The sequence below is a fragment of the Echiichthys vipera genome, assembly GCF_963691815.1.
Source record: "Echiichthys vipera genome assembly, chromosome: 9".
Lineage (NCBI taxonomy): Eukaryota > Metazoa > Chordata > Actinopteri > Perciformes > Trachinidae > Echiichthys > Echiichthys vipera.
In genome coordinates, this window is record NC_139834.1 from 2,898,767 (window position 1) to 2,922,680 (window position 23,914).

A 23,914-nucleotide genomic window follows, 5' to 3' on the forward strand; every position below is an offset into this window, starting at 1 on the left:
CTCAAAGTGATCCAGTAAAGGGTCGCTGTGGCTGCAACCAAGCAAGAACACACCTGACTCGACTTACTCAACCAACTGAATCACCTCCACACAGGTGGATTTGTTGGATCAGGTGTGTTCTCGGCCCCTTTACTGGATCAGTTTGAGACCCCTGCTCCAGTGGGTTCAAAAAACACTAACGGTCCATGAGGCTCCACGAAGTCTCGTTTGCATGTCCCTACCAATCAGCGCATTTCACAAAATGCCAAACTACTCCTTTGATGTCATGATTGTGATGCGGTGTGATGCACATTGTGTCCTTTAGCAACAGTAAAATGCGTTGGTTGCATACGGGAAGCATCCATTTGCTCGTCATACCACACTTTTAATCAGGCTCTAAACGTCATTTGAAAGTTCGGAGCTGAAATATCTGACGGAGCAGACAAACATAACACTTGTGTCACCACAAAAGTATCATTTGAAGAGAAGGGGAAAAAAGCAAGGGTACATTATTACTACAGATCTGTTTAAGAAGGCTGGATTACGTCTCGACGCTCCGCAACCCATAAAGACCCGAGTGCGGTCAAACACTCGACCGCCGCGGGGAGAAACGCACAGAGGTAATCTCGCTGGCTCTCAAAGTTGTTTCACATTAAACACAAAAATGTATCGTACGCGTGAGGAGCCGAGGCGTCACTTTTCAACAACAATGGTCCTTTGTGAGAACCTTAAACTCTTTCCATTACTGCATAGTTCAGTAGGCGTCTAGTTCTGCGAAGACGCCGTGGTGTAGGGGCGGAGACGTTTACAGGTGTGTTTAAACAGCTTCCCCCCGGGATGGTTAAAGTGTTTCTGATTCTGGTCCTTTCTTCTGGGTTGTAGACTTTCAAATACAAAAGGTTTACTTTGCTCCAACTCCGGTGGCTCCACCCAACAGCGCGCCGCTTTAGGGCGTCTGGTTCCCAGTCCCGTTCACTGCCGTTCCGCGTCATCTTGAGCAACTGGAGCGATATATTGACTTTCTACGGGACTCCTACTGGAGTGTCTCGATTACCATCGCGGTTGACACGGTCACACCAGGACATGGAAACTGCAGTAAAAATAATAGAACATTTAATTTAACCGTTCTTGTGTTACAATGTAAAACCTCCCAGCATAATTTCCATCCACACCGGTTCAACACAGACAAAGTCAACACCGTAACCACAGTTAGACCCCCCCCCGATCCTCCCGTCATCGCCGCGGCCTCTGGAATGAAACCAAAGTGACGTCGTGAAAACAGAGACGGCGGGAAAAGAGTGACGTGAGGAAAAAACAAAAAAAATCACGCGAAATAGCTTCGCAGAAGATGATCGAAAGAAAGTCGGAGATCGATTCTGTGATGGTAAAAAGTAAAAACCCGGACAAATGAAAAGACAAAACGGAAATGTGCAGAAAACCGCGTTGGCCCCACTGCGTTGTGTGCAAGGTGAAACAGCAGGAGACGCTCGCCGTCCCGTCAGAGGACAGCTCCCTCTGAGTCTCTGTCTTGGAGAGGGGAGGAGGAGGGGGGGAGGGAGGGGGAGGGGGAGGAGCGAGAGGGAGAACTCGAGAGACGGCCGGTTTAGCTCCGCCACCACGCTGCTCTCCCCCCCCGTGAGGCCGGTGGGCGGGGCTGCGGGGCTGTCGCGCCGTAAAAAGCGACCCCCTCTCTCTCTCGTTCTCCTCGACACACAAGTCAGTGCTCGCTGGACATGAAGAATAAAAAATATATACATTAAAAAAAAAAAACAGAATGGGACGAGAAAAAAAAAATGCAACCGAAAAAAAGAAGGAGAACAACAGCGAGGGGCTCAGTCGATCTTGACCGCGGCGTAGATCTTCCGGATGAACATGTAGGCCGCGTAGAAGCCGATCGTGCCCGTCAGCAGCCAGAAGGACAGCACCATCAGGGCCGTGTAGCCGAAGTAGAGGAGCGAGGGGATGAACTCCACGATGTCCAGCTGGGGAGAAGAGAGAGAAGAGGTGGGGAAAAAAGGTCGTTTAGAGCGGTCGTGCTTTTCTTAACGAGCAGCACAGACTTTGAATACGACACCCACAGAACTGAGGACATCACGTCTTTGAAACAACGGCTATTCAAAGATCGCCAAGTTGCCATAATCTGGATGAATGTACTTTACTTTGCCCTAGTTTGTGCCTGGTGCTTTAGTCTGTGTTTAAGGGCGAACGCCCACTGTCCCTCCGTCCCGTGCCCCGTGCTTTAGGGTCCTTGCCCCCCCCTCCAGGCCCGTTTGTACTCACACTACCTGGGCCTCGGAGAATGCTTCTTGCTGCCTATACGTCATCACGCCGTAACACGTCACACGCATTGATGACGTCATGGCGATGCGTGGCTTTGTTTCCAGATCTTTCCGTAGACCTCAGAGTTTTTGTGCGTCTTGTCGACTGTTTTTGAATCTTTTCATCGACCAAATCTGCAGTAAACACTCCACCTCCGCATCACACCAACGTGAACCTTTCACCGCCATTGTTTGAAATGTCCACACATGGTCCCTCCTTCTTTTTTCTACGTCCCAACAGGCGCACAGGAAATGACCTCAGAACCGCTGTAGGCCTCGTGCTCGTGCTCGTGCATGTGCAAACGTGCTTTACAAAAGCCCACCTCTCCCAAACGGGCCGTGGCCACCAACGGTTGCACTCACACTGGTCAAAGGAACTAGACTTTAGCCGTGAAACGGGCTTGGGGCACGTGCGGATGGACAGTGCGAGTGCGCCCTAAGGCTCTGCCTGTGTTCTACAGTAGTTGGGAATTTACATGAAATGTGTAAAACCGCCTTGGGGCTTTTACCTTGTTGATGAAGTAGAAGACGGCGTAAATGAGGACGTAGAACGCAGAGCCTCCTGAAACCAGGAACGTTCTCCACCACCACCTGTAGTCCTGATAGTGAGGGGGACAGAGAACACACAGTGTGTGAGTGTGTGAGTAGATGATGAAGACGAGGAACAGTGTGTGAGTGTGTGAAGAGATGAGGAAGAAGAGGCACAGTGTGTGAACAGAGGATGAAGATGAGGCACAGTGTGTGAGTATGTGAACAGAGGATGAAGATGAGGCACAGTGTATGAGTGTGTGAACAGAGGATGAAGATGAGGCACAGTGTATGAGTGTGTGAGTAGATGATGTAGACGAGGCACAGTGTGTGAGTGTGTGAGTAGATGATGTAGACGAGGCACAGTGTGTGAGTGTGTGAAGAGATGAGGAAGACGAGGAACAGTGTGTGAGTGTGTGAACAGAGGAGGAAGATGAGGCACAGTGTATGAGTATGTGAACAGAGGATGAAGATGAGGCACAGTGTATGAGTGTGTGAGTAGATGATGTAGACGAGGCACAGTGTGTGAGTGTGTGAAGAGATGAGGAAGACGAGGAACAGTGTGTGAGTGTGTGAACAGAGGAGGAAGACGAGGCACAGTGTGCGAGTGTGTGAACAGATGATGAAGACGAGGCAAAGTGTGTGAGGCTCAGAAAACTCCTGCACAGCCCCTAAGCCCTCTAAAATCTCAGGTCTGCAGTTCTCTGTATTGTACAGGATATTCACACCTGGCTTAAATTAACTCACCTCTGCACAGAGCTGGAAATAAACCATTACGATGCTGATCTGAGAGCAGGAGACCACCAAGATGATGAAGACCAAAAACAGGAAGCCAAAGAGGTAATAGAACTGATTCTCCCAGATAGCCTGTAGGTGGCGACACACACACACACACACACACATTAGTGTTTTTCCACTGGGACAGGACGTTTCTATCTGTATACAGACAGAGAGGAACACACGCACGCACACAGGCACACAAACGGGCACGCACACAGGCGCACACACACACGCACACAGGCACGCACACAGACACACACGCACACAGGCAGGCACAGGTACGCACACAGGCACGCACACAGACACACACGCACACAGGCACGCACACAGGCACGCACACAGGCACGCACACACAGGCACGCACACAGGCACGCACACAGGCACGCACACACACACAGCACAGCATCAAAAGACAAGGTCATCTGGCTTTGAACTGATCACGATACGTTTACGGCAGAACACTTGTACGCACACTGAAAATGAAGAAGAGCTCGATGAACATGGCACCGAACGGCAGGATCCCGGCCATCAGGATTCTGGTGGGAAGAAAATAAAACATGTTGATGGTTAGAAATCACGCCTCAACAAAACCAGACACTACAGTGCATCAGCCGCCCCAGTGAAAGGTCACGTGACAAACAGATTGGTAGATCGGTTTAACACTCACCCTACGAACTTGTTCATGTACCAGCGCTGCTCTGGGACCTGCCGAGGGATCTGGTTTGTGCGCACCGGGTTATCGTAGGGCTGTTTACGGAAGCCGAAGTAGTAGCCCAGGTAGACCAAGGGCATGGAGATGCCGAACCACATACACAGCAGGGCCAGCATTGTGGTGAAGGGAACCTTGAGAGTGAGAGAAGAGAGATATTTAGAGAAGATATTCAACAATCCATGTGATCGCACTAATAAAATTATGACTTAAAGTGCCGGCCTACATGCTCTTAAAAAATAGAATAGTTCAGAAGGTGCTTTGAGTTGTGGCGTACTTGGTTTTTTTACGCTTCTGCTCAATTTTTCTTGTCTACCAGGATTTACTGACACTTGCTCTTGAACTGTAATGTACCCACACTGGCCCATCTACATTTTACCAGTTATTCATACAAATAAGAAAAAATACTCTGAAATTGATGCAAAAAAACCCCAAAAACTGTTCATTTCACCCACAGTAAAGAGCATCCAGAGTGGGATGGTTGTTCATTGGCTACCCTGACTGTCACTCCCTCAGTCTGAGGGCGCCCTCCCACTGTGCCTCCGTCCCGTGCCCCGTGCTTTAGGGTCCTTGTCCCCCCCCTCCAGGCCCGTTTGTACTCGCACTACCTGGGCCTCGGTGAATGCTTCTTGCTGCCTATACGTCATCACGCCATAACACGTCACACGCATTGATGACGTCATGGCGATGCGTGGCTTTGTTTCCAAATCTTTCCGTAGACCTCGGAGTTTTTGTGCGTCTTGTCGACTGTTTTTAAATCTTTTCATTGACCAAATCTGCAGTAAACACTCCACCTCCGCATCACACCAACGTGAACCTTTCACCGCCATTGTTTTAAATGTCCGCGCATGGTCCCTCCTTCTTTTTTCTATGTCCCAACAGGCGCACAGGAAATGACCTCAGAACCGCCGTAGGCCTCGTGCTCGTACATGTGCGCACGCTCGTGCTCGTACATGTGCAAACGTGCTTTACTAAAGCCCACCTCTCCAAAACGGGACGTGGACGGCAAGCGTGCCGCTCCTAGACGAAGTATGGTTGCACTCACACTGGTCAAAGGAACCAGACTTTAGCTGTGAGACGGGCTTGGGCACGGTACGGATGGACAGTGGGAGTGCGCCCCTTAAAGTGACCTAAATCTAATTCATATCTGACATTTTTGAATCAGAATTAGGCCACTTTTAAATGTGCTACTGAATCGGATAGGTAACAATTTTTTTTTAATGCGACCGCAATCTGAGCAGCCAGGTCGCACTGTTTTGTAAATTAATGACAAATAAAGTTCGATAGAGGATCTCTGGAAAATCTTTGGCAACAAAGAAACCCACTACAGCCCTAAGGAAACCTATAGCGTCCTAAGAAAACAATGTTGAAATCTTCACAAAATAAAGGTTTAACCCTCCTGTTGTAAGCTGTACAAAAAAAGGTACAAAGGTCGTCCTGGGGTCAAAATGACCCGTGAGGCAAAAAGAGTTGAAATCAAGGTCACAGAGTTATTTACAAACCACAGAATGTTACAATGTTTGAGTTGTTTTAATCAGTCGCAGACGTAACAAGACAGATCATGGGGTCTTCTCTCGGACTGCTGTGCCTTTGATCAGTCTCAGATCAATGAGTAGCAGACGTGAACGAGACAGTAGCAGACGTAACAAGACAGATCATGGGGTCTTCTCACGGACGGCTGTGCCTTTGATCAGTCTCAGATCAATGAGTAGCAGACGTGAACGAGACAGTAGCAGACGTAAACAACACACAGGTGTTATCGCAGACTGCAGAGATTATAAAGGTGCTGCAGACGACAGGGCCCCGAACTCTGTCTGTGCTGAAGCCGTGAGTGTGCGTTATAACGCTGAAGAGGCTCAAGAGCGAGACAACTCTGATTCAGAAGAGGAAGTGGAGGATGTATCAGAAGAAGAAGATGGGGAGGACCCAGAGCATGATGAATCATCTTCAGAAGAAGAAGAAAACACTGAAGCTGGAAGAGAGACTTGGCAAGATAACATGTTCCTCAGCAGCATGTGACCAACACGGCAGGCACGCAGAACAAAACGTCATAAAGATGACCCCAGGACCCACAAGGTATGCCATTTCTCACGCCCATGACATTGTCTCTACACTCTACCTGTTTATCACAACAGCAATAGAAAAAAAGCAAGCCAGCAAAATATGGGATCAAGTCATGGGTGGCTTGCGATCCCAAATCAAGTAATGCTTGGAAAATGCAAGTCTATACCGGGAAGCCGACCAGTGGACGCCCAGAGAAGAACCAGGGGATGCGAGTTGTGCTTGATGTGACAGAGGGACTGAGGGGTCACAATCTGACATGTGACAATTTCTTCACATCTTATGAACTCGGACAGCAGCTCCTGAAGAGGAAGATCACCATGGTTGGTACAGTTCGAAAGAACAAGCCTGAGCTCCCTCCTGCACCGCTTGCGTCAAAGGAGAGAGAGGTTTTCTCATCAAACGTTTGCCTTCACGCCCACCACCACTCTAGTTTCTCACCTCCCAAAGAAAAACAAGACTGTAGTTCTTCTGAGCACACTGCACACAGACGGTGACGTTAGCGATCGCGAGGACAGGAAGCCAGTCATCATCCTAGACTACAACCGCAACAAGGGAGGTGTGGACAACCTAGATAAGGTGATTGGAACATACAGCTGCAGAAGGACGACTGCCCGTTGGCCCCTGGTCATCTTCCACCCTTATCAGTGATGTTTCCTCCTACAATGCCTTTGTGATTCGGAGAGAGATCCACCCGACCTGGATGTCTCGTAAGCAGAACAAGAGTGAACACAAGGGTGTTCCTGGAGCAGCTGGGAAAGGCACTTTTAATTCCACTCATTGAAAGAAGGAAGCATGTCCCCCCGCACAGAAGCCTCAGCAGCAGTAGTCAAAGCTATTCAGAGTGCAGGAGCTCCTGATCAACCTGAGGATCCAGCTACCACAGCCACTTCCCCAGCTAGGGCGAGTAAGAGGAAGAGATGTGAGTTCTGCCCTCAAGAGAAGGACTGTAAAACACAGACTATGTGCTGCAGGTGTAAGACATATATCTGCAAAGGCTGCACACTTGCATACTGCCCTACATGTGCCAATCAGTTGAATGGGTTATGTTATTTTTCATGTCTTGTATTGTACATTGTCTTCAATTGTTCACTGGAGAAAGAAAAGAAAGAAACTGAGTCATTGGGATGAAGTCGTTTCTTCAAGCAAGATGAAATTTGGTGTTTAAATTCAATCAAGCTGCTTATATTCAGGGTTTAGTGAAGACGGGTCATTTTGACCCGGAGGACACAGGGTGTGTACAGAAAATGAGGACAACAGGAGGGTTAAGTTGAAGTGCCTTGGTTATTTAAAAAACACAAACACGCTAGTACAGCAGTGGTTAAGCCACAGCTTGTATTCTATCATACTCATACATACTGAACATTAAATAACAATATATCAGAATAATGGTTTTAATCATTTGTTCTCTAACTCTGATCTCCAGTGTACTGTACATCACAATGACATGATTAGCCTTCTGTAGCTAGCTTGTTTCCTATTGTATTGTGTAAAGGATGTGTACTGGAGTCATGCTACTCACTGCCCCGGAGGAGTGCTCCCCCCAGATGAAGCAGTTGAGGATGAAGCAGATCCCAAACACCACAGCAGGGTACAACGTTGCAGTCTGCAGGGGAGACACAACAAACCCGACTTAAGCCTTTCTGTGCACAGCAACGCCAGTTTACAGGAACACTCCTTCAGTTGCAGCCTTGCCTGTAGAACTCTACATCAAACATTGGAAAATAATAAATACTAATACTGATTATTTACGTCATCGACTTACACAAAACGCTCCTTTCCTCCACCGATGGCCCTTCAGTGTACGGTAGAGTCTGCCAGCAAAGTAGCCCCCAAATACACTGGAGGAGACACAGCCAAAGGAAAAAGCAGTGTAATTGAAAGAAATGCACTTTATATATACTGTAAATACAAACTCCTGACATTTAAGGGTTAGAGGAGAGGGGGAGACGGCTCTTACCCCATGAACATGAAGAGGAAGCAGGCAGTGGTCATCAAGGCTCCTCTACTGGATGGCGACAGCATGCCCAGCATGGCAACAACTATGACACACACACACACACACACACACACAAGAACACTTGGTGGTGAGAACATTTCATAGATCTTTAAAAAACCCATTCATGTGAGTAAACACTGCTGGGACTCTTTCTCGGTGGCCCAGTGAATTCCTGGAGTCTCTTCTGGTTGCCTGGTAACCTCACTATAACGACAAGACAGGAAGTAATTCGGGTCCAGACCCTAGAATCTGCCCACGCCACGGAGAGGAAATGGTGATTCTGGCTGATTAGACCTCTGCTTGGGTTGAAGGTGGGCGGGGCTTTGATGGGGATTTATGAGGTCATAAATGTCTACCACTATGAATGATAAAGGTGCACTTTGTCCCGCCTTAACAGGTGAAACAAAGCAAACAGGAAACTCGGGGAGATGTCACTCAATCACAGTAGACACACACACCCACACAGTCCTGAGAAGAGGTTTAATCAACCAGGTAACTGAAAACACCTGTGTGGGTGTTTAATATAAGTATTCATCTATAGCAAGTTTTGTCTGAAAACCTTATGGATGTTATTTATAGTAATAATAATGGTGCTGCAGAGTCTGCGGTACGCTATATTGAGCCACCCCCTAGTTGTACAGTATATTCACACTTAGCTTGAATATTATTATATTTGTATTTTTTATTCTAATGATTTAATGCCCAGTATTCTATTTCGTTTACATTTAATTTATTCCGTATCTTACTTTATACTCATGTTACACCTTTCTCTTCACTTTGAGTTCAACCTGCACTGTAACCTGTCTTTGCACTACTTTGGGGTTTACTTAGGTCTCAGCTCTCTTTACTTGTGTTTCTGTTATCTTTTTATATGTTGCATTGTTGAAGGAGACTCAAGAAATCGAATTGCCAACAACTGCTGCTGTAATTGTCGTGCATATGACAAATAAACCGCACACTGTCACGATCTACAGGGACTTGCTTATAGAGAAAATGAAACTCACAGATGACGATGAGGATCATGCAAAAGAGCTGGATCCCCGAGCCCAGCAGAGAGCTGAGGATCATGGGATACTGAGGCGGCCTGAAGACATCCCCGTGGACGTTCTTCCAGCCCGACTCCTCCATGGTGTCCTCCTGGTTAGAGGGGTGAAAAATGCAGTCAAGTGCCGGGAATGTGCCGTCTGATTAACATCAAGAGCCCAGAGTTGATTTCACTAACACTGAAATGCGTTTTCAATCATCTGATTTATGCAATGTATCAAAAACATGCCGTCTTTCCTCAAAGGTTCTCTAAAACCATGCAATGTGTCTTTCGTCAGGTGTTTATTTTCTTACTATGTCGTCCTCTCTGTTGTAGTTCGCGATGTCCTTCCTCAAGGTCCTGATGATGATCATACTCAGAATACCTAAAGAGAAACGGCAGGAAACGAGGAGGACGTCAGACATCTCAACACTGCCTGTTTTGATGTGAAACATATTAGCTCAGTCCATAGGTGACTTGGCTGGGAACCGTAGAGTCGCTGGTTCAAGTCCCTGTGTGGACCATGTATGGAGCGTGGACTGGTGGCTGGAGAGGTGCCAGTTCATCTCCTTGGCACTACTGAGGTGCGACTGAGCAAGGCAATGAACCCCCAACAGCTCGGGGCGCTGTGTGTGTGTGTGTGTGTGTGTGTGTGTGTGTGTGTGTGTGTGTGTGTGTGTGTGTGTGTGTGTGTGTGTGTGTAAATTAAATTTCCCTGTTGCGGGACAAAGTAATGCTTCTTCTATAACGCGTGCATCTGCACATTTACACGCTTTGCATGTTTCCAGAGTCCAAATAAACTCAGCACAATGTTGTGTTACAGTTGGTGAACGCATAACATTGGACCAAATGCACTTTTAGACATAAGACTCACATTTCCTCACGTGATTTCTGCCACGAGCCTAACGACATACGGCGCTTTACCGCGTTGATGTAAACATTTAACAGGTGACAGTTGAGCTGAGCAGGATGCGTCAAAAACTGGTCGTACCGGACAGGAAGAAGACGACCACCACGGAGTTGACGATGGAGAACCAGTGAATTTGGACGTCGCTCATGGTCAGGTACGTGTCCCATCGAGACGCCCACTTGATCTCGCTCTCCTGCACAGAGGAGAGAAGAGGCTCAGCCCTTCGCTACATTCATCTGGCTTTATTCAAACCCTCATCCAAGAAAATTAAACAGCTGGAAAAAAGACCTGAACTTTATTAGCCGACCTTTGACATTTCCAACTTCGATCTGCAGGTTTTTGAACAGTCACACACTTTCTATAGTTTTGACTTTGCCCTCGAGCAAACAGGGTTTTAAGCCGGCCCTGACAGGAGCGTGCGGATCAATTACTCGATTTCAAACTAATCCTTATAGTAGATCGATTGTATTCCTAATTTCTTCTTCATCCATTTTGCAAGTTAAAGTGTCTTCTTGTCAGACAAGTTCGTTGTATAGTAAGGACGTCCTCTTACCTTTCGTTAGCTGACAGTTTGTACGCCAGCTTTCCTCAGAGCTGCTGTTTTCTCCCGGGTATGATGTGTTTTATGATAACAGCTGACCGGGCCGAGAAACTTCAAAATAAAAGTTCCCCGACCCGGTTGTGCGCATAGGAATAAGGAGGCGTGAGGGTAACATCATGAACAGGGACGAGGGGGCGTACTTGCTCCCACACACCTGGGACGCCATTCTCTGCCGGCGGCACCAGGGCGAGGAACGGACACATCCCACCCTGGTCAGATGTTTTCATAAAACAGGTCATACCCGGAAGAAAACAGCAGCTCTGAGGAAGGCTGGAGTACAGCCGAAACTGTTAGCTAAGGGCGCACTCCCACTGTGCGTCCGTCCCGTGCCCCGTGCTTTAGGGTCCTTGTCCCCCCCCCCCCCCCCCCAGGCCCGTTTGTACTCACACTACCTGGGCCTCGGCGAATGCTTCTTGCCTGTCCATACGTCATCACGCCATAACACGTCACACGCATTGATGACGTCATGGCGATGCGTGGCTTTGTTTCCAGATCTTTCCGTAGACCTCGGAGTTTTTGTGCGTCTTGTCGACTGTTTTTGAATCTTTTTATCGACCAAATCTGCAGTAAACACTCCACCTCCGCATCACACCAACGTGAACCTTTCGCCGCCATTGTTTTAAATATCCACGCATGGTCCCTCCTTCTTTTTTCTATGTCCCAACAGGCGCACAGGAAATGACGTCAGATCCGCCGTAGGCCTCGTGCTCGTACACATGCGAAAGTGCTTTACTAAAGCCCACCTCTCCCAAACGGGCCGTGGCTAGGCGTGGTGTGGTTGCACTCACACTGGTCAAACGAACTAGGCTTTACCCGTAAAACCTGTCTGGGCGCGGTACGGATGGACAGTGTGAGTGGGCCCTAAGAAAAGGTAAGAGGACGCCCTTACCATACAACTTGTCTGACAAGAAGAAGCTTTTACTTTCAGAACTAATCCTTAGTTAAATACAGCGATACAGGCTGGTGTACGAATGTTTTAAAGGTTACAGACTGTTCCAGGAGAGACGCAGCAGTCACTGACCTCCCAGTGGACGGAGTAGGTGAAGAGGACCTCGTTCTCCTTTGCCGGGTCGATCTCCTGTGGGGCGGAGCCACTGGCCTCAGGCAAGGTGCAAGTCTTCTCATTTTCCACCGCCTTCAGATCTGAGAAGGAAGCGAGAGGACGTTTTACGAGAAGCGAGAGACACACCTATTTTCTTTACTTTACGAAGGAAACACTTCCTTTTACACAAATAGTGTTTCGTCACCCTTGTTCGGAAACATTACACAATCTCAAGCGGTGTCGTCGCCTACCTTCTACTTTTACACTTTGAGGTACGACCTCAAATCGCACCACCCTGTAGTTGTGAACGTCCCCTTGCTCCAGCTTCTCCCTGTGGAAGTACAGGATGAAGGACAGGTGGTTGTGCAGGTAAAACTGTGGAGGAGAAGAGAAGGGGCAAAATTGGTATCCTTCAAATATCCAAGCTGACTTTCATTCTGCTATCCTCATACATATACACACACACATATAATGCAACAGGACAGGGAGATACTATATGATATCTACCTTGTTGTTGTCGGCGAAGCCCAGTCTGTAGCCATGTTCAAACTGGATATCTTTCACCACATCCTTCTTCTCCTCCTCCCCTGCTGCCTCTCTGTTGGGGTAGAACTCTAATCTGGTGGCAACTGGGAGGTTATCTGCAATACTGGAAGGCACAGGGGGGTGTTCAACTTTAATTGGTTGCATATTAAATTTTCTAAATGCAGGAAAACCTGTTTATCTCAGATATATATGGATTGAGAACAGGTAAGAAACATTATCGTCAAACTGCATTGCACTACAAAGTAGTAGAAGAAGAGTCACAGAACAAAACAATTGTGCTCAATAAAAAGAAAGTAATGGTGTATAAGCAGTCAGGGGGATTCCCCTCGTAACAGAAATGATGAAAGGATGCTCACAGGTGAACATAATACTCCTCCTGGATTCGCTCGGCAACTAGCTTGCTCTCCTCTATGTTGAGTTTCTTCTTGTTGCATACCATCTCACATTTCCTGTCCTTGTTCATCTCCACATTGTAGAGGGTGTTCACAATACGGTCCCCGCGTAATACCTCACCTGCAGAAAATGAATAATAAAAAATAACAACATGTATAAAGAACGCAGGAGTTCTTTTTTCCCCAGTAGCAAAATGTAAGATAACGTGGCTTTAACAGAATAGGAAGAAGTCAAATTAAGTGAAAGTCAGACAACACGGCGCACATGTCAGCAGCAGTGCACTTACCCAGGTTCTCTCCCTTGTAGAAAACGGAGTCTGGCTTACAGAAAGGCAAAGAGTAGTATTCATAAGGGAGCTGTGTGCGGGAGCTGGTCAGCTTTACTGCCTGAAAAACAAACGGTCTGAATGACTGACTGGATCACAAAGATGCACAGATCAGGGATGGGCATGAGTAGGTGATTCCAAGCTCGAGGGATCACATCAATTCCTCCAGGGCCAATCAAGAACTCATCATTCATCATTCATCTTCAACCGCTTGTCCCTGTCGGGGTCGCAGGGAGGCTGGTGCCATTGGGCGTGAGGCGGGGTCCACCCTGGACAGGACGCCAGTCTATCACAGGGCACATAGAGACGAACAGAGACAGACAACCATTCACACCTACGGGTGATTTAGAGTCATCAATGAACCGAACACCTGCACGTCTTTGGACTGTGGGAGGAAACCGGAGAACCCGGAGAAAACCCACGCAGACACGGGGACAACATGCAAACTACACACAGAAGGGCCCCAGCCGGGATTCTAACCGCAAACCCTGATGCACAACACTACAGCCTATCCAACACCTAATGCGTATTCTCAATCAAAACAGTCCCAATTACCCTTTAAGGACAACTTCAAACACTGTGTCCTTAAAAAAACGTATTCTGTTAATGATCAGTCTTGCTGTGGAGGACAGGTGCTCCTCTGGCACAGAGGTGGCAGGGATCAGCAGGCGTTGCTTTGACTCAACGCTCAGTTTCTTGCACGGTGCCTGTTGGACTTCCACCGCAGGGCTCACTGAAACAAGCTTCGAGCTTTGCTGACATCCATGTTTTAGAACTAGTCCTCCCTGAAAAACCTGTCTGGTGCGTTTCCCCCTCCATGTGTCATGTATGCCACGCACCTTCTCTCTTTGGGTTTAAGAGGAAGAAGGAAAGTGACGACTTTGACAAAAGCATCGCGATTTGCAAGCTGTGTCACACAAACGTGCACCACCAACCTATGAGCCCTTCGAAAACGCCACCATCCGGACAAGGGACTGTTAACGCAGGACCCCAAGAAACTGCGGCGTGACCCAAAACAAACCGACGTCTTCCTAGACCAGGGGTCCAGGGGTCTTCCTAGACTGGTCTAGGAAGACCCCTGGACTAGGAAGACGTTTCACTTCTCATCCAAGAGGCTTCATCCGTTCATGTACGTATCTAACCAGGCTGGGACTGGTCCAACTGTTGGAGCAGTCCCAGCTTTGGGGGTAACAATGACCTGGAATAATGAGAACATTCACAGGCTCGTAGCTTCAGGTAGCTTTTTGTTAAATGTCTATTGTATTTGGCACAATTTGGCAAAAGTGCAAAAACAGATACAAGTCTGTTCAGCTGCCTCCTTTGGCCTAAATGTTTTATTATATCTTTTTTTTAGTGCGATGATAAAAAATGGTGATATGATATTTTTGCCATATGGCCCCCCTAACCCTTAACGTGTCGTCTGTGTCCTTACATGGACACACGTCCTTATGAAAATAATACCTGCGACTGTGCGGCCAGCGAGGATTTGGTCAGGCGAGCATATTCACAAACCATTCGACAACGTGAAATAGATTAATATTAAATGTTAGGGTGAATTTAAACTAACTAAACTACTATTACATTCTTCAGCTGATCGTGGAAACTGTCAAGCGATCGTTATTACTCTATGAATGTCACCATGTCAGCAAACCAAGGTTTTTCATGTGCAATTAAAGCAAATAGAGGTTAAAACAGAGGTGGTGTGCGTGTGTTTGTGTGGTAATGCGTAGTTTGAGAGTTCCTCAATAAAATAGTGAGTGAAATGGAGCCGTCAGTCTCAAGAATTTGACTTCCCCACATGGGTCCCTGTACCACTGCAGAGGACGCAAGGTGAAAGTCCCCAAAGCTGTCTGATGAATGAGTTCCCCATTAGTCTGTGTATGTGTTCAGCTCTCGGGTCATTGGTAATAAGTCAGCAGGAACGTGAAACAGACCAGAACCAAAAGGAAGCGATGCGTCATTTTATTCCATAGTCTGGATCAAATGAACTAAACTACAGATGTTAAAGCGACTGAATATTCTTTTTTTTGTTGTTGTGGGAGGTGGAAACTTACACGAATACAGAAAGATCAGGAAAAGCTCCACAAATAAAGGTCACAGTTGGGTCACAACGCAGACCCTTCATGATGTAACAAACCACAATGTCTCTGCTAATCCTGGAAATGTTGATTTAATTACTTTTAGTCTTACCTTAAGATCTACTGTGTCACCCTCATGGAAGTCCCGGGGAGCGACTCCGGGAACGTAGAATGTCCGGACAACAGGCAACAAGGAAAACAGCAGCAAGGCCCACCACGTCTCCTGCAACAGACACCGCCAAAGATTTCACCACACGGACACAGGCACTACGTAGTGTGTGTAGGTATTACGAGATGTAATGGATAGTAATGATTATTCTGAAAGACGGTAGTGTCGATAGGCTCTGACATTATCACTGCTTAACCGTCCTCGCATTCCTCCTGAACAGACAGGAGGAGTCGCGTTCTACAGAGATGAGTCTTGAGCGCTGCCTAACGTTTGTGAGCGTGTTAGGCAGCACTCCCACTGTGCGTCTGTCCCGTGCCCCGTGCTTTAGGGTCCTTGTCCCCCCCTCCAGGCCCGTTTTTACTCACACTACCTGGGCCTCGGAGAATGCTTCTTGCTGCCTATAGGTCATCACGCCGTAACACGTCACACACATTGCTGACGTCATGGCGATGCGTGGCTTTGTTTCCAGATCTTTCCGTAGACCTCTGAGTTTTTGTGCGTCTTGTCGACTGTTTTTGAATCTTTTCATCGACCAAATCTGCAGTAAACACTCCACCTCCGCATTACACCAACGTGAACCTTTCACCGCCATTGTTGTTGTTAAATGTCCGCGCATGGTCCCTCCTTCTTCCGTCAACAGGAACCACCTGCGGCCTCTCCGTTTTCAAAGGGTTAAGCGTAACAGTTTGTTTTTTGATTAATCAATAAAATCTACAAAAAGCAATTGAATTTAAAATAACTTATTGTTTCCCTTCCCCCATTTTTAAATACCTCACGTAGCACGTGAACGCAGAGGATTGTGGGTATTTTAGCTCGATGAGGATCCACCTGTGCATCCTTAAATTCTCTGAATTCTCAAAAACAAAGGGCGCGAACTTCAGAGTCTCCTCAACATTGAAACAGTGCTTGCTGACGATCTATGATGGCTTTAAAAAGATGGACGAACACACACACACACACACACACACACACACACACACACACACACACACACACACACACACACACACACACACACACACACACACACACACACACACACACACACACACACACACACACACACACACACACACACACACACACACACACACACACACACACACACACACACACACACACACACACACACACACACACACACACACACACACACACACACACACACACACACACACACACACACACACAATTAGTGCAACAACATTTTTCCGTGTAAAGAGACACGAGCAACCTCCACCACCCGAAGGACAGCAGTGTTTCTAGCTCCACCTTTTAGTATCAGATCAGTGAACTACATCTTCAACAGAAGGGGAACTAAAAAACAGGCCGCAAAGGATCATTTTCATAGGTAGACAAGATGGTCACAAGATGTGTCAAGCCTTCCAAACTGGAGCATGGAGCAGGAACTGAGGAGAACAACTTCACAACAACAATGTTGACGTGGAGTGTATGAGCGAGTCCACACTGAAATCCAATCTAAAGTTTGGTTGGACAGCATCTCTAAAGCACTTGGATCCAAATTGCTTTACATTTTTACTTCTAAGGGTGCACTCACACTGTCCATCCGTACCGTGCCCAAACACGTTTCACGGCTAAAGTCTGGTTCCTTTGACCAGTGTGAGTGCAACCGTACCGCGCCTAGGCACAGCCCGCTTGCGGACCACGGGCCGTTTGGGAGACGTTTGCACATGTACGAGCACGAGGCCTACGGCGGTTCTGAGGTCATTTCCTGTGCGCCTGTTGGGACATAGAAAAAAGAAGGAGGGACCATGCGCAGACATTTAAAACAATGGCGGCGAAAGGTTCACGTTGGTGTGATGCGGAGGTGGAGTGTTTACTGCAGATTTGGTCGATGAAAAACCACAAAGCCAAAAAACGTTACCATGTTTTCTGCACTGCTTTCCATTATGTGGCCAAAAGACAGCAAGCTTTTGTATACAAAGCGACGCATCGCAATGACATCATCAATGTGTGTGACGTGTTACTAAGTGATGACGTATAGGCAGCAAGAAGCATTCGCCGAGGCCCAGGTAGTGGGAGTACAAACGGGCCTGGGCCGCAGGGGGAGAGGGAGGGGGGGACAAGTACCCTAAAGCACGGGGCACGGGACGGACGGACAGTGTGAGTGCGCCCTATACTGCTTATTCCAGTGGCAGAAAGTTAGCACGCAAGGCCTAACCAGAGGAGGAAACTTGGGGTTCAGTATTTTACTCAAAGGACACTTTGACCTGTGGACTGGAGGGGGAGGGTATCTTACGGAGCTTAAACAGTTGAGATTAGATAGTAGTGAGGAGAAAACTGCAAAGGCCGGATCAGATGTGGATCATGTGACTAAGTCGAGAGGGGGGTGCTAATGATTCACTGTCATTCTTTACAGTATACATGCTTCCATTTTGACATCGTGTCAGCGTGTTATCTTAGGTATGTGTGTGTGTGTGTGTGTGTATGTATGTTTATATAGGTAGCTATATTGTGCTCTGTGTCATCTTCAGTATGTGTGTATATGTGTATATATATGTGTGTATGTGTGTATGTATGTGTGTGTGTGCATCCGTGTGTATGTGTATGTCATATGTATGTATGTGTGTGTGTGCGTCCGTGTGTATGAATGTCTATATAGGTATCTATATTGTACTTTGTCATCTTCAGTAGTGTGTGTATGTCATATATCATAATAATATGAATAATATAATATTTTATTCAGATAAATATCTTTGTAACAGAATGATGCTTTGTTAGATACAGAACAAGGATAACTGAAGAATGACAAATGGAAGTTATTATTATTGTTATTATTACTTTATAGATAGAAGGCAAAATATATCAGTAATATTTATTAAAAAGGGGTGGAATAAAATAAGTTTATACTTCTCCCCACTGAGTTTACTTTGTTATTGTACATTTAGTTTTCTCTGTATTTCCCTTTTCTTTATGACTGCCCATTAATGTGTGACACTTTAGCTTTTTCACATATTCAAAATAAACCATCTAAACTAAACATTACAGTCACTTAATACGGTCAGTGTCAGAAAGACCCATGATGACTGGGAAACAGTGCCTGAGGATCCACGGGGAGCACATGCACTTATAAGCGCTGTGAGTCCCGATGACATGGAAGTAACAGGAAGTTAGACACACACGATAGTTGTGTTATTATCACGCAGTACCAGCACAGTTAAATAACAGCCAGTCTTGGTGTTTTTCGGTGTTTTGTAGCCGATCTGCTGCGGTCATCCTGACATTTTCAGCACTATTTATCCGACAACAGCCTGAAACCGACGCTAGCTAGCTGCGCTGCTAACAGCTAATACAGCGAATACTCGGTTTTAAGTGTCTGTGGATGAGATGACAGTCTAACAGCCGAGTACGTGGGTGTTCATACTCTGTAAAAACACTTTAATACATGAGAGAAACGACACACAGCAGCGTTTGAGCCCCGGCTCACTGGCAGTCAAGCTAGCCAACGAGCTAGCTAACTCCAACAAGCAGTTAGCAACGTCGCCAACATCCAAACAGCGGCGAACTCCGGTAAATCCGCGCGTTTCTGACGGGAAACTGTTGTTTTTCGGTAAAGTTAGAAATAAACTCTGTCCCCATCACAACAACGCGTCTGAGTTCACGGGGAAAGGCAGCGTTAGAGACGTGTAGGTTCAAGAAAAAGAGTTCGCCTCTCCACTTACCATCGCCGCGGCCGCCATTTTGAATACGTGTCATTAGTGACGTTGCGGAAGTGCTGTCATTTTTTGATGATGTTGCAGATCACTGGGTTTTATGAGCACATGGGGATTCAATTCAATTCAATTACATTCAATTCAATTACATTACAGTCAATTCAATTCAATTCAATTCAATTTTATTTACAGTGCCAAATCATAACCAAAGTAATCTCAGGACACTTTACAGAGTAGGTAAAGACCACACTCTATGACTTATTCATGATTTACAGAGACCCAACAATTCCCCCGTAGAGTACGGTGGAGACGCAAACCTTCACTATAACAGACAGGAACGTCAGACAGACCCAGCTCTGTGGAGAACGGACATCTGTCTGCACCGGAGAGAGGAAGAGAAGGAGAGAGAAAAAGAGAAAAGACGGACAGATGGACAGAGAGACACATGTTAAAATGTAGTTTTAATGAAACTAAATTATCGCAAAAGTTGCCTAAATTTCATCCGCAGGCGCTTAAAGCAGCAAAATTATGCTTTCTTCATAATATTTCTCCACATATGGCACAATGAATCCATAACCAGAAAGAATAAATCCTCATATCCACAACACTGGGTCGACAGGAATATCATTTTTCACACAGACTTACATAATAATGAAGCTCAACTTCTCAGTTATGAGGAATTTCTTAGATCTGAAATGTTTCCTGTCGCCCATAAAGAATATTAATTATTAATAAATGCTGGGAGACAAGAACTGCGGGGTTTAGACCCGTCCCTTTTTGTTAATGGAATAAATATTAAAAGTCATAAATGTTCTAATAAACACATAAGGAACTACTTCTACAGCAACAGGAAAATCACTCCAAGGGAAAAATTTGTTCTTATCTCATCTCATCTTCAGCCTCTTATCCAGGGGCGGGTCTCGGGGGCAGCAGCTCCAGCAGGGGACCCCAAACTTCCCTTTCCCGGGCCACATTAACCAGCTCTAACTGGGGGATCCTGAGGCGTTCCCAGGCCAGTGTGGAGATCTAATCTCTCCACCTGGTCCTGGGTCTTCCCCGAGGCCTCCTCCCAGCTGGACGTGCCTGGAACACCTCCCTAGGGAGGCGCCCAGGGTTCATCCTTACCAGATGATCCTGAACCACCTCAACTGGCTCCTTTCAACGCAAAGGAGCAGCGGCTCTACTCCGAGTTCCTCACGGATGCTGAACTTCTCCCCCCACGGAAAATTCTTATTTTTTTTAATATTCAGTGGGAAAAAACGTATAAATTTGTGGTCCCTAATAAATTGAAAGAACTACATTATTTACCCCACCAATAAATTTGTTTCAAGGTTGAAATGAACTGCGTATAAAAGTACAAAAACACATTAAATATTGCTCGTTTTTAGGCTATAAACAGTCACATAACACACACAGTATTGTTTCTAAAACAGTTTATTTGAACCAAGCATTGAACAAAATATGAAAAGAGTTTTATATCGAAAAAGAAAAAGCACAAAAAACACACGAGTGAACCTGTGAATCATACACACAGTGCTGGGCATTGATGCAATATTTCCACACATGACCTCTCTAAGCGTCCCATGACGTCCCTCAGACGTCCCTCAGACGTTGTTGCTTAGTTACAAATCACGAAATGTCAAAATCTTAAATACCTGAAAACATTCCCTTTGAATTTTTAAGATTTCCGTCGACAAAAGACGCCGCGATTCCCAACAATTCGCCAATGACGTCGCGCGAACGGTGTAGAAAAACAGCCGTTAACGATAGACAAAGACACAGAAAAGGCCTTTACCGTTTGAAACATCATCACATTCAGGACGCACTAACGTTCGGTACCACTTGCACAAATAATTTATTTTCTCACATAGAAACAAAAGACGACCCAGAGCTGTAAATATCTATACGCGCTGCTTTTTCATCAGGTTCCGTAATGCGGAACAAATGTTGAATGAGCCAAAAGGAAACAAGCATTATCAGTTAACATGGCGTCGCATTAACAACCCTCTACCTAAATAACTGTATTATCTGTGTACACCGGTTTATATGTACAGAGTGGATGGAGTATTAATATATATTATAAAGGTTTAGACTGAAAGAGAAAGAAAACCACTGAAAAAGGCACGATTAAGGAGTAAGAAGCCATTCTGGAAAAATATCTATGGATTATAAATAGAAGATTTAAGCGTCTATCAGCCGTACAGTGCTGCAGGAGGGGAGTGGACAGTCGCGTAAACGCAGTATAATCAGAGCTGAACACACTCTTTTTTTCAATTCATTCATTCATTCATTCATTCATTCATCTTCAGCCTCTTGTCCCTGTCGGGGTCGCGGGGGGGCTGGAGCCGATCCCAGCTGACATCTGGCGTGAGGCGGGGTCCACCCTGGACAGGACGCCAGTCTATCACAGGACACATAGAGTCCCCGTACGGGCCACTCCATAGTTTTCTGTTCTAAGATTTTAATTTAGTTTTATTTTTAGTCTGTGCATTTGTACATTTTAACTTAAATTTTATTGTAGCCTTTTTAAAATTCTATTAAATATATATTTGTATTTAATTTTTGCTTTCTTTGTGACCAGGGAGATGTGCAAAGTAAGAATTTTATCTTGCAGTGTGACGTCTGTCTTAACTGAACATATGACAATAAACATCTTGAATCTTGAATCTAGAGACAAACAGAGACAGACAACCATTCACACCTACGGGTGATTTAGAGTCTTCAATGAACCGAACACCTGCACGTCTTTGGACTGTGGGAGGAAACCGGAGAACCCGGAGAAAACCCACGCAGACACGGGGACAACATGCAAACTTCGAAACTGTCCTTCACTGATTTATGTGCACTGAAATTCCTTTAACGTGTATTTCTAATTGGTCTAATGAAAACAATGGGTTCGTGTTTAAACGGGATGTTTTCAGTGTGATTCAAAGCAAATATCACTCCCTGTGAATACGATTAAAAGACACTTCTACTCAAACGGTACTTTCTTTCAAAGCAAACGATTTACCTGTCACGTGACCATGTGACGTCACGTCAGACCGTTCTTTTCAACGCTGAAGTCCGCCATTGTTGTTTCAACGTTTGCAACCGCAAGAGTGGACTTTCTGTCCTGTGCGGAAACTCGTAGAAACAAGGGAAGAATTCAAAATGTTGCTGTTTCAGTGCAACGTGCGCTCTCTGTGTACATTTATGGTCAGCGGCAGAGTAAACAACTGACGGTATAGTTGTTGGTAGACGCCAGTCTATCACAGGACACATAGAGACGAACAGAGACAGACAACCATTCACACCTACGGGCAATTTAGACTCATCAATGAACTGAACACCTGCACGTCTTTGGACTGTGGGAGGAAACCGGAGAACCCGGAGAAAACCCACGCAGACACGGGGACAACATGCAAACTCCACACAGAAGGGCCCCAGCTGGGATTCAAACCAGGAACCCTCTTGCTGTGAGGCGACTAGTGCAGATATATTACTTTAAAATGCTCTCATTCAAAGGTAGCAGGGCCCAGTGACCATATTAGACATGTTAGGAACAATGAAGCTACCTAAAAAATATAGTTAAAACTGTTTCAACCCTGCCCATGATTTTGTACAGTCCCTTGTTACAGTACATCATGTGTGTGAATGAAAAAGTGAGAGGGAGACGAACAGAAAGAGAAAGGTAAAGTGTGTGTGTGTGTGTGTGTGTGCTCTGAATTGCACTGCTGCATGTAGAAACGGAGCTTGCTGATGAGTATGAATGGAACAGTACTGTAAGAGAAAAGGTGTCCGTGGATGCTAAGTCTCATGGCTGCTGCTGGTACTGGCTCTCTGTGGCTGTGTAGAAATCCTCCAGGACACTCTGCAGGTAATCAAAGGTCGGACGGTCCTCGGGCTTGTTCTTCCAGCACTCCAGCATGATTTCATAGAGTTCGCTGGGACAGCTCTCCTGGCGCTGCATTCGGTAGCCCTTCTCCAGGGAACGGATCACTTCTGGGTTGGTCATCCCTGAAAACAGGAGCAGATGACGGGGTAAGAGAGGCTGCAGAGCCACAACTTCCTGTAAATCAATTTGAAATAGCCTAGGCTGGCATTTGATGAGACTTCGGCTGGGACACTAGCTTCGTGGTTCTATGGATGCTTTATCAGTCAGTTGGATGGAATATCTGGACAACTACTGGATGGACTACCATGAAAAGTTTTCTCATGGTCCCCAGAGGGTGAACCCCTCTGACTTTGGTGATCCCCTGACATTTTCTTTAGCACTACATTAATATTGACATTTGTGTTGTCGAGGAGGGATTGGCATGTGATTTGGTTCATGTCACCGTCAGGATACATAGTCCTAACTTTGGTCATGCTCTGACTTTTCCTCTAGAGCCATCATCATCATATCAAATTTAATACTTTAATATTTAAAAATGTAATAATACTTCTGTTGGTTTACAAAGCACTGAATGGTTTAGGGCCAAAATACATTTCAGATCTTCTGCTCAGCTATGAACCATCCAGACCTCTCAGATCCTCTGTGACAGGTCATCACAATAAATTCTTCCCTAACACATGCTAATGGTAGCGCTGCTCATGCCTATGAACAGCTGATGCACAGATCCACTAGCATATCTGTAGCCCTGTAAATAGGGCTAACTGTAATACCGTGAGTAAAGATAGCATGTAGCTTACAGAAAACAGTGTAAGTGGTCGGTTAGGACTATCTTTGAAGCAAGTAGCATACGAACAAAGGCTGAGAGATGCTTCAAATGCATTTTTGTTGCAGAGATTTCAATGTC

General features: G+C 46.1%; 2 protein-coding genes across 2 annotated transcripts in view; both read right to left on the reverse strand.

Moving 5' to 3' along the window:
* Positions 1–1,157: 1,157 nt before the first annotated feature.
* Positions 1,158–19,163, reverse strand: tm9sf4 (transmembrane 9 superfamily protein member 4; the record flags this gene model as incomplete). The annotated part of the gene is made up of 18 exons (XM_083920451.1): positions 1,158–1,961; positions 2,807–2,896; positions 3,573–3,692; positions 4,078–4,141; positions 4,273–4,448; positions 7,898–7,981; positions 8,141–8,216; positions 8,336–8,417; positions 9,379–9,511; positions 9,713–9,783; positions 10,390–10,501; positions 11,931–12,052; positions 12,203–12,326; positions 12,459–12,600; positions 12,854–13,010; positions 13,177–13,276; positions 15,406–15,516; positions 19,146–19,163. 18 exons carry the CDS (start codon positions 19,161–19,163, stop codon positions 1,812–1,814), a joined length of 1,932 nt encoding a protein of 643 aa, XP_083776577.1. The 3' UTR covers positions 1,158–1,811.
* A 1,449-nt stretch (positions 19,164–20,612) lies between these two features.
* The window catches only part of hck (HCK proto-oncogene, Src family tyrosine kinase), a 29,388-nt gene continuing 26,086 nt past the window's right edge, over positions 20,613–23,914 (reverse strand). The window contains exon 13 of the mRNA XM_083919836.1: positions 20,613–23,132. Coding sequence (XP_083775962.1) covers positions 22,930–23,132 — 203 coding nt within the window. The 3' untranslated portion in view covers positions 20,613–22,929. The remainder of the gene's footprint in view (positions 23,133–23,914) is intronic.